General features: G+C 35.9%; 1 protein-coding gene across 15 annotated transcripts in view; it reads right to left on the reverse strand.

Annotated features, from left to right (window-relative positions):
- Positions 1-11,900, reverse strand: part of LOC125768480 (single-stranded DNA-binding protein 3) — a 447,182-nt gene that overhangs the window by 382,968 nt on the left and 52,314 nt on the right. For 8 of the 15 annotated variants that reach the window (XM_049436196.1, XM_049436193.1, XM_049436197.1 and 5 more), the window contains 6 exons: positions 11,824-11,872; positions 10,506-10,535; positions 8,172-8,362; positions 7,948-8,094; positions 7,679-7,885; positions 522-3,546 (listed from right to left, as the gene is read on the reverse strand). In XM_049436196.1, the coding sequence (XP_049292153.1) occupies positions 3,442-3,546; positions 7,679-7,885; positions 7,948-8,094; positions 8,172-8,362; positions 10,506-10,535; positions 11,824-11,872 (729 nt within the window). In that variant the 3' untranslated portion in view covers positions 522-3,441. Of the gene's footprint in view, positions 1-46; positions 243-521; positions 3,547-7,678; positions 7,886-7,947; positions 8,095-8,171; positions 8,363-10,505; positions 10,536-11,823; positions 11,873-11,900 lie in introns of those variants that run through there. The other 7 variants (XR_007418905.1, XR_007418906.1, XR_007418907.1 and 4 more) reach the window with 5 other exon arrangements.

Consider the following 11,900-nt stretch of genomic DNA (forward strand, 5'->3'; position numbering starts at 1 on the left):
TTTAGCACTTTGTGTTTTAGGTGATTTAGAAAGAACAAAGCAAAAGTTGAATTTGAGAATGTTTATTTCATGTAACGAGAGTAATATTATTTGTACGCAAAAGACGAAAACAAACAATTTTCTGGTTTTGTTTTCCTATACTAATAACTCCAGGACGGCAGTAAAGGTGAATTGTGCAAAGTATGCAATTGCGAAATCATTTAAAATTCGCTTTTCATCGAACTGTTCCAACCGTTGAAAGTCTGCAAATAAAAAACATACATGCACAGGATATTATTAAACCATAATTGTCACAATGTTGGTTAATTTTTTTTTTGTACTTAACCGTGAAATATAACGAAGCGCATCGATGTTAAAGAAAAGCGGGTTTTACAAGAGCAAACAATTGATTAAAACTTTGAAGCTGGTAGGACAAGTCAAACATATCAACTATAAACTGTACACCATTCTCAAACTCAACGATTGTTAGTCCGTTTTTGTAGAACAATTGAGAGAAAGAAACACAACTAGCGTTCAGAAAGTTAGGATTCAAAATAAAATGTTTATTTCTTACATTTTTTTGTTTTTTTTCTTATTTGTTGGTTTGCTTTTTTTATCTTTTCAGTTTTTTTTCCTTTACCAGTTTTCCTTTATGTTGCCCCTCCCCATTTTGCCTTTTGCTCACGGTTGGTTGTTACCGCATGCATTATTTCCCAACATAATTCATAATCTTTCTTTTATTACGTGTGGAACCGACACTGGTGGTGGTGGTGGTGGTGGTAGTAGAACGGTAAAAATGAAGCAATTTCACTGTTATATCAACTCACCACACAACATACACACACACACCTGCCTGTTTGCTCATTGATATCTTTCTCTCTTTTAGCGTTTGTTTGCTATACTACTTATTCCTTGTCCATGTCCCATTTCTTGTTGGCCCATTTGGCTCGTCATCTACTACGGACATAATTTAATGATTTTAATGTTGCTGCCGTTCACAGTTAGAAACATTATACGGTGCTGGGGTCCTGTATGCGTTCTGTGTGTGTGTTTGTTTTGCATTTTACACAATGCTATTGCAAAGCGTTTACAGCAGCTACAAACACTCCCACATACACACACCATCCATGTGCCAGAGCGAAATAAATTAATCTACTTTCCATTGGTTTTGTTTCCATTTGTTTTGTCTCTGCTTGTTTTACTGTGTATTTGTGTATTATCGATTTTGTTGTGTGTGTTTTGTTTTAGATTCAATGCATTTCTTATGTACTCTTTCACTACGTGTACTTTCATTTAACGAATTTTTACACACATCTTTTCCTCCGCCTATTGTTTCTTCAGTTTTAAATTTGAAATGGTTCCTCTATTTTTGGGAGGGTACACTCACACACACACTCGTTCATGTTACCATAATTAAATTTCGTTCCGAATTCATTATGAAACGCTGATCAATCTGGACTTAACACTATCCCTACATTCCAGAGCGGCCACTCTCTATAGTAAGTTGAATATACCCGGCTAAATAAAAAGGAAATAAAACGCCACGTTTAGTTTTGCACGGTACTTCTTCACTTTTCTACATTTTAAACGCACGTTATTCAAAAGGCTTATCTCTCCATTACGTAACGCAAATTCTTCTGCCTTGTTTTCCTATCTGTGTGTGTGTGTGTTTTGACAATCGTTATTACTATTCCAGTACTATAAAGTTGATGTAACCGGAGCCATTTCTTATTAATGTTTAAGTTTTCCTTGAAAACATTTACAGCTTGCCATTTATCTACCCTGTACCCTGTTGTTTATTCCATCTGGCGCTTGGTATTGAAGCGTTTTAAAACTTTCAAACACCCGAGTTGCGCCTTTTGCTTTACTTGCTTCTCCAGGAGCAGTTTTTGAAATAGTGTGCCTTGTTGTAATAAACAAAGGATAAGCAAAAATATTGATCGGTAATCTTCTTGCCATCGTCTTATAAGGTAAACCTCCTGAATTACTCCAACTCGACGCAATACTTTGTTGTGAGGTGAAACGTTTTATTCGACTGTAGTGATTTTATACATAAAGAAAGAACTGTTTCCTTTTTTTATCTAGGTATCTGTTTGCTCTTGTGTTTGTTTATTTATAGATTGATCCTTGAAACTGTAAACTTTTGCAAGAGAAAATCTTTTTACTCAATGTTTGCAAGACAGCTGGTATGAAGATCACAGGAACATAAATGATCATTCCTTTCTTCTTTTACTAAATATCGCTAAGATAAGAGATTACACACACACGCGCACAAGTGATGATCAAAACTCGAGCTTACTTTGGTGGCGAATGGATTTTGTTGGTTTGTAATAAGGTAGAAGGTAAAAGAGAGTTTGTTAATAGTGGTACATCAGGAAAATGAAAACTCGCTAATCACAAAACGTGGATGCTTTCGCCAGGATGAATTCTACTCGTTGAGAAGATGTGCTTGTAGCAAAGGACGTTCTCTTATGCTGATCTGTCCCGAACGATTATAACAATGAAATTGTGAGGGATAGGTTCTTGTAAGATGACTGTCTGTAAAGCACCTTCGTGCATTAGTCCCTTTATCTCGTCGTTTAACTTTTCCCGCTTGCTCTACAACACACAGTAGTGTGTGTTCCTTTCCCTCTCTGGGTAACAATATAAAACTTAAGATTGGATTCGGCCTGTTCCATTTTCAGACATAATTACAATGTGTTTATATCCAACTCTACACACTTTGCTATTATGCTTCGTCCAGCTTTCACACGCGATGTCAACCTCCGTTTTCTCAGGTTCGTTTCAGTTTTTGTTATATTCTCTTTTTGGTAAAAATGTGTGTAGCAGCAACCAATCATAATGTACCAAATCATCTCCACCTCCTTCTGGTCTTCCTTCCAGAGGCTGATCTTCAATTACTTTCTACTTTTAGACGCCCATCTACAGAGATGCCTTTTTTCCTTTCCAGATCTTTGTTGTGTGTGACTTCTTTCGCATATCAACTGCTCTTTCAAATTTCGCCCTTTGTACGAGAAGAAGTTACCTGCTGTAGATGATCGCTAACAGCATCAGTATCTTTACAGCAAGCACTTTAAAATGTGTCTCTACAACAACGGGTACAATTACTTTCACGGTGCTGTTTGCTGCAGGTGATGATAAACTCGTTGCCTTTTTATCATGTTCAACGCTGTGGGTAAAACTTGCTGCGGTATGAAACGAGACTGTTGCATTACCACGCGTAGTAGCAATCGTGAAGATGACATCGTTGACATTGCTGGTGATCGTTGCGGAGTTGCTGTTCATCATGGTGCTGCTGCTGATTGCAGTACTAGTGGCGTTGATGGTAGTAGTGTCGATAGTGATAGTGGTAATGGTAAAAGTACTAGTATAGATTGCCTTTACGATATCGGTACTAGATTCGATAACAGAAGTAATAGAAGTTCTAGTAGCGGCTGTAGTAGCGGTAGGAGAAGGAGGATGTTATTGCATATAGTAATCAGGCTGATCTGAGTCTTTCTCAAAACGCTTCGCCTCTTCCTGCATGCTTTCCTTTATTTTCAGTATGGCGGCTGATTCTGTCTGGTCCTGCAAAATACATAACACATAGCACAAAATGTTGATGGTGCGTCAGTTTTGATATGGGCAATCATATAACGTCAGAACAATGTACATAAACACACGCAAACACAATTTTCCACTGATGGAATGATGGCTGGTAGAGGGCGTGGAGTGGTTGTGGAGGGATGGGGGAGGGGGGAGGCATTTGTTAGGGAAATATTGGGGCTAGTAAGTGTGCGTATGGAATGGTGTGTTTTCAGTGAGTCTCAGCGTTGTAATAAGAAACAAATAATAATTTTACATTCCGTTAAAATAAAGGTGCAACCTTATACAAACATAAATAGGGAACAAAAAATGTATCTTAAAACACAAAAAGAACAATATTTTTCAATAATACAACATACAACACTTTAACGATCGCATGGATCGTGAAAAAAACATAAATGGATCGTTCTTTTAATGAAAATGTAATAAGAAACATACGAAAGTACGGTACGAAATTAAATAACAAAAAAGAATACCAATCAAAACAAAAACCAATCATTTTGTGTACAACAGTGTCCATTAAAGAAGACAACAAAAGTATAAAAAAAAATAAATAATTTGGATATCGCGGGAAGTTTTTGAACTTTCTAGTAAAAGTAATTCAAATTTTGTAAATCTTTTAGATATAGACTGTATCCGGCATTATCATAAGATAAATGATTTTTTACAGTTGCTTCTTTTATACATAATGAAATTTGTTTTCGTGCACTTTTTGTTTTACTTCAACGTATTCTTTTGCATGTTTTTTTTGTAAGTGTTTTAATCATGATCTACTATTGCTAACTATGAACACTGCACGACATCGTCAGACGAGAAAAGAGAGAAAGAGTAAGAGAAAGAGATTCTTTTATGTGGTTCGTTTTTTTATGTTTTCATTTCAATTCGCACACAATTTACAACCGTCAATCGAAACGTATATCGAATGGACGCGTGTATCAAAATCGCGTACCGGCTGATACTAAACACACAACTTTCCTACACAACACACTAACATTACCACCATTATAATACCCGCCACAAAAGCCACAAAATGTTTGACCATCAACCACATCAACAAATAACGAAAATAGAACAACAACCAAAAACGCTGATGTTTCTGGCAAGACGACATAAGCAATGCACTACCTGCTACGTATACTTTACTTTGGGCACACTTCTCTGCTTGGTTTTGCGGCTGTGTTGTGGGAACATCTTTGGCTCTGCATCATCATATGCTCGTACGTTCGGGTTTGGCAGGACCGCGACGTTTGCTCAGTGTAAAATTGTTCACTCTTCTGGGCATAAAAGTAGTGTCAGGGCTGCTCAGGGCTGAAGGTTTTTTGTTGCCATATTGAAAGTGTCTTTTTTTCTTTTTATCATCAATACCACTATCTGACCATGCAAAGGATCGCACGGCATGGTGTTTTTTTTGCGGGAAATTGTATAAGCACGGCCACATTGGGCAACAAGTCTTTGTTCTTTTTATGTTTCAACTGCACAGTAAAGAGTACGCTTTATTGTTTAAAAACGGGCTTCCAAAACATATTATACTTGCTCGCTCGTTTACCCCAATTGTAATTCCTATCCTTACGCGTGTATAGTGTGTTTCATTTATCTACTAGAATTAAATTCTATGCAAAAGCGTTAAATCCTATCCAAACACAAACACATCAACATTTGCTTCGTCATGAAGTATGATTTTTGTTTCGCTTTGTTTACTTCTTTATTATCTCATATTTATTCTCTACTCTTCGATGAACGCCCAATGCTGCTATTAATAATAGTACCCTAACATTTCGTAACCAGTATTGGGATGATGTACAAACGAAAAGCTTTACACTTCTACCTGCTTAACGCTTGAAGAATATGGCGAATGAAAACATCGTTCTCTTTCTCTTTATTTTTTATTGTCCATGCTATTTGTTATTTCGTTTGTCAGCAATCGACAACACAAGGAAACCAATTCCACATAAATATATATATTTTTCATAGTTTTGTGTTCTCTTTTTCTCTTTCTCGTCGTGTTGTGTAGTTGGTTCAAGGGATTTTGCCATAAATAATATCATAATTTTTGCCCCCTTTAGCTAATATTAAGAGATATCTACATATGCCTATACATTCAGGTCATTGGTGTTGTTTTTGTTGGATTATATAAAAGACAGCCTTCGGAAAACCTCTCTTCTTTGCATACTGATTTAAAAAGCCTTTTCAAACAAAAGACTGAACAGTCAGTTGCTGTTTGGCCAATTATATACACATGACCGTAACACACACAAAAAAAGAAGATGATACCTTAATTAAGATCAAAAAGATAAAGAAAGTCCAGAGCAGATAGGAATAAGTCGGACTTTACGGTTTTAGGTTAAGAAAAAAAAAACTCGCACTTAATAACACTAGTTGACCTTCTGACAGAAAATAATAACTTTAAAAAGAAACAGAAAAAGAAGTGCATTAAACATGTACAGAAACGAAAGCAAAAAAACACGAATGATACATTCGGAACTGATCGGAAATTAAGTTTCGATAAGAGTATATCTAAACAAAACCAAAAAAACACACAAAAGTCGTTCAAATAGAAAAAAAAACAATGAAATAAAATAAAGAGAAGAGAAGGAGATTTTCATTTTACAATTCAAAACCAAATCTTCCTCAAACCTAAAGGACTTATAATAATTATTCAGATGCGCGATATATGTACATAAAATTAACTATGGGAGATATGTTATCGGATCGTGTATATCGTATGGTATTCTTTCCCATTCTTGTCAACAATAGTGTAAGATTTCAAAATTCTGCTTCCGGTGTTTACATAGTTGTGTTATTTTTTTTTAACTTACAACTCACATCTAAATGTGAACTGAACGAAAGTGAAACTAGAGGATATTAACAAATGATGTTGTTTCCTATCATGACAAGTATCGTGAAATAAACGCTACAACCATACTATACTTTAAATGATACAATCTGGACATATTATTACAATGCTTCATTTCTTGCGTTCTTTTCCTTTTTCACCTTTTGTGCGATTGATTAACCAATACCAAAACCAAAATTGCATATATTTATATATGCCGAAAAAAAGCACACACAATGATCATATATGTAGCTCTGTCAAGCAATAATACTCGACACAAGTAAACAAATGTTACACACCAGCGTTTCGTTATATTTACATTAAATTTTAAAAAATTTACCAAAGTTTTGTTTCAACTTTTTTGTTTTGGGCATTGACGGGAAGCTAAAGTAAAGTACATGATTCTCATTGCTCAAACAAGCGATTATTGAAAACAAAACTAAATTAAAATAAAAAAAAGAAATTTCTAATAACCAATGTCCGTCTCATTTGAGAATTTAAAACAAAGATTAGTCAAATAATGATTCATTTGCAAAATGTGTGGGATGAAGTAGGTAAAACGGATAATCGATAGAATAATAAAAGTCACGAAACGCTTCATGAGAGAATCAATTGAATTGTTTTATCATAGTTATGTTCATCCTTAAGGATTTTGTAACTGTTTATCGTTTTACTATTGTATTTGCTTGTTAATTGCTTGTAAAACATTTTTTTAATTCCATTTATTATTTTTAAAATTTACATTTTTAAGTAGCTTCTTTTGTTCAATATCTTTTTAACAATTAATTTTTACGATTTTTCTGGAATCTCTCATAAAATGTTTTGGAAACTTTTTGATGAACAAACGGAACGGAAGTGAGTGTTATTAAAATATACATATGACCAGTGCACTATCGCACTCTTTTCAATAAAAAAAAATAAATCTGTGCACTTTAAGGAAATTTAAAAAAACGTGTTTACAATGTTTGTTGAGACACGTACACAGTACACCACGTTGTCAACACACATTGAATTAATTCATCATGCACCGGGAGGGGCGCCAATTTACAGGTATATAATAGGAACAAGTTAAAATGTTTTGTGAGATAAAATGTTCGGTGCAGAGGTATATGGTGATTTATATGAAGCACCCGGGAACTGAAGATGTTGCTGGGTTTGGTTATCTCCGATTCGCTATGTTTGTTTGATTTTTTTGTTTGTTTGTTTGTTGTAGCAAATGTTGTTAAAATGGAAGGTTTCGTGGGACAATGGTTATTGTCACTAGAAATTGTCGAAACTTACGTTCTCGCCTGGACCACCGAAGCCACCAAGGTTGTAATCGCCCATACCACTGCCGGAATCTTCCCGTGGCGTGCCAGGACCGTTCGCGGGGCTATTCTTCATGCCATCCAATCCGTCGTTATTAAGTACCGGGCCACCCATCGTGTTCGGGCCCATCGGTCCACCCATTGGGCCACTGCCGTCCGTGCCACCGACCATTGGGAATTCCTAAAACAAAAAGTGTACAACATTAAATTGTGTCACTTGCTTCAACTTGCTGTCCTACTTACAGGTTTCATTGGTGTGTACATGTTCTCGCCACCCGAGTTCGATGAATCTTGAGGTGATGGCATAATGGGCGTTCCTGGTCCAGGTGGCCCACTCGGTCCCGGTGGTCCTCCGTAGTTACCAGGTGAGGACGAAGAATAGTTCATCGGCTAAATAAACGCAACAGAAGTTATTAATTGTTGTACACACTACAGTCTATAAGAGCATTCGCAATGTTCGCACTTACCGACGATGTGTTCGGTTGCCACTGTGGTCGACCACCGGCCATGCCCATCGGTGGCATACCGCCCGGTCCTAAACTGCTATTTGGCGGGGGACCACGCATTCCAGGACCGTACGTTCCCGCTCCCATTGGGCCCATGCCTGGGCCGCGAGGTGGATTCATTCTAGGATTCATAGGACCCATACCTGGAGGGCCTGAATAGTTGTAGTGTGGTTTGTTTGGATACAATTGCATTGTTTTTTGGTACGATCATATTACGGGAATGAAGGACATATGGAAGAGGGAAGTTTGGTGTTGGGTTATATGCAGGGGATGGATGTTGCCAAAATCACACAACAATCGCGTTGCATTGATGGTGTCCACATACACACACACACGTACAGAAAGAGACAGAGAGATAGAGAGAGAAAGGGAGACACGCACACGCACACATGGTATCAATAGCAATTTTTTATGAAACATGTCCACCACAACACACAGTGGATGGGGCACGGGGATTGTGGATGAAATGGAAGTTTACATTGAAGATTTTTTTTTAAAGCATGTTCATGTACGTTTAATGATGAATAGAGATGTGAAAGTGCAAACGTAAGAGACCCACAACAATGAAACAATATAGGAATTTGAGATAAAACACAAATAAAATAAACGGCAAATGCACATAGCACATTTAATGAAGGATGCGATAATTGATGATGATTTTTTGGCAGCAGGTTGTATAGTAGTGTGTGCGATATGATCGAAACGACAAAAGAAAGAATGCGGGGAAGAGAAGAAAGAAACACATACACGTTGATTAACATACAACTTCTCAATCAAGCAATCAGTAGTAGTGATAGTAGGTGCTTCAAAAGCGGAAATCTCTAAAATAGGGTAATGCAAATAAGTTCAAAACCAACACAGCGAAACAAAAGCAAAAAAGGAATTATCACAACGCAACGGAAATACTATGTCTGTGTACCCAACAATAAAACGAAATTCGTTCAAATAAATAGCGGGAAAAAACATAAGTTCGCAAGAGGATGATGATGGAAAAAGATACTGAAACTTTTTTTTTGCACCTGCCCGTGTTTTGCTTCTTAACGATACGATGTTTAACAATTTGTTCAATCACTTTCACACAGACATAATCTTTCACCATCATAACCTTTGATATTCCCAAAACAAAGTGTGTACATAAACCAACAGAGATTAGCAGTAAACATTCAACAATATTACATGGATTTTGTATGTTTGTAAGAAATTAGAAAACTGTGTGCATTGGAAGATGAAAGTATAGGAAAGCATACGAATATGATAGCATTCGTAACATCATTAAACACATCAATTGCGTTGGAATGATTGCTTTCCGGTTTAAGTGTAAGTAATTATTTGTCAGAATAATTTTGCCCGTATCAATCAATTCCATTCCATCGCGAGCTTAATGTGTTAACAATGAACGAGTTGCTCTCCATGGTGGCGTAGAAAATGAAAACATAAATATAGCCCATTGAATGGAGTTGCTCCAGAAAAAGGTTCACTTGTGTTTTGGACACCCGCGATTTGCTTTCTTGAATTTCTTTTTTCCTCACTCATTAAAACCGAATCGTCAACTTTCAATTTGAATTTTGTTCTCCTATTCAATGTACTTCATTTAGAATACGGCACCGGTCAAGAGAAGAACAGAGAAAACACAGAAATAGAGAGATTGGGGAAAAATATTTACGAAGAAAACAATAATAAAAAATGTAAAGTGTAAAGTATAGAATGTTTACAAGAAAACGGAATATGAAAAAAATAAACGAACAAAACATATAAAATAAAAGCAAAGCATAAAAAATGGATTAGTAGAAGCGGGTGTTACATAAATGAAAGTGAATGGAACATAATTGGAACAAAGACACAACAGCAAAAAGTAAACAAGACATGAAAATAGCAAACAAACAAGTGTAGGCAATGCGCATTAACCAACTGATGAAAATTACAGAAACATTTTTTACTCTTTTTTTTTTTACTTTTAAACTCCACTCAAACCAATTTCGCTAACTCTCAACATTTTAATACAAAAGGACCCCGGGCAAAACAATGTTTGCTCGAGCCAATAAGGTTTTGGTGGTAGTTTTTTTTAATACAACACACGTAGAAAATTAAATAGTAGTGTGATTTGGATAGTAAATGATAGTGAACAGGAGAAAGAACAGCAAAAATAGACCAAATAGAGCGGGAGAGAAGAAAAAAGAGAATATATGTGTGGGAAGCGATAGGAAAAAGAAAAAATAAAAAAGGAAAAATGAACTAAAACAACAACAAAAAAACAGTGGTTTTAAGTAGCAGACAAGCGCGACATAGATTGCCTACCTTGCCATGCTACAAAGTCTCCAGCTTCACCTGAACAGAGAACAAAGAACAAAAGAAAACGGTGATTCGATTTTATTACAGTTTTTTTTTGGTTTTTTGGCATTCACTTTCTGGTCGATTACGGGTGCGCGCGCGCGCGCTTTTTATCAATCAGAGAAACTATTCATTTAACGTTGCAGTCACGGACACGGCCGATTATTTGTGTATCAAGAACATTCGCACACACAAGAACATATGAAGGGGTGGGTGGGTAACCAAAATTGTGCAGCTCGATAGCTTCAGTTGTCCTTTACCGAATAACATTATGATGGGAATTTATTTCCACGGCTTGAATCTACAATATTTTAATAAATTCACAACACAACAATACATGATTCGTTATCATGAACGAAATTACTATTGCGTGATTGCTTCACATAACAAATTTCTTCAATTTCTCTTTCTGTTTCTCTACACCTATAGTAAACCCATTCTAAATTTCTAGCTTGCCTTCCAACATCTTTCATCACTTTCATACAAATAAATTAATCAATCCAGTCACAACACATTCGGTAATTTGCGAAAAGGTGTAATCCTTAGCGCAACAGGTAAGTCCGAATAGTCTAACCAAGTATGTAATTATGTTTGAAACAAAAATGTTTGCGTAAATTGTGTTAACTAATTTTGGGAATATCAATGGAAAAAAAATCATTGATAGCAGATGGCATTACAAAAAGAAAAAAAATCTTTAAAAATCAGATATTACAAAATAAGTAACAACAAAATAAACCATACGGTGATGTACAATTGAAATCATTTCTAGTATTTAAAAAAAACATAAACAAATATATAACTATTATATAGCCAAAGATAAACGAAGAGCGGGGTGACGGTATTTGGTGGAGAAACGACAGAGCAAACGAAAAATATTTGTCTGGCAAGCAAATAGGCCGGTGAACTTCTTGTTACATGACAAAACAAAAAAACTACGCTGACTAAATTGTTTTTTTTTTTTGTTAGATGAAGGAATGTTTTCAGTTTGAAAAGGTACAAAATGACTTCCAATTTAAGTTGATTTTTTTTTTGTTTTGCAAATTTTACAATCTTATAATCGGCACACACACCTAATTATTGAACTTTTAATTATTATTTTCGTTTGTAAAATGGAAATGTTTATGAAGAAAAAAGAGCGATAGTACGGTCTGAAGAGAAGGGAAAAAAGGGGGGTATATTATCTAGTCGCTTCAGTATGTAATCTCGCATTGTTATTGGTGGAGTATAGAGTGTACACTAATGATCGTATATAGGCGCTAACAAAACGGGGACCGAACGATCTTACCTTGCCGCGTCGGATCCATACTATTTGGCATCATTGGTTGTCCAGGGGGCTAAAAAAAGCGGAGAAGTCGCGTATAA

This window comes from Anopheles funestus, chromosome 3RL (assembly GCF_943734845.2).
Source record: "Anopheles funestus chromosome 3RL, idAnoFuneDA-416_04, whole genome shotgun sequence".
NCBI lineage: Eukaryota > Metazoa > Arthropoda > Insecta > Diptera > Culicidae > Anopheles > Anopheles funestus.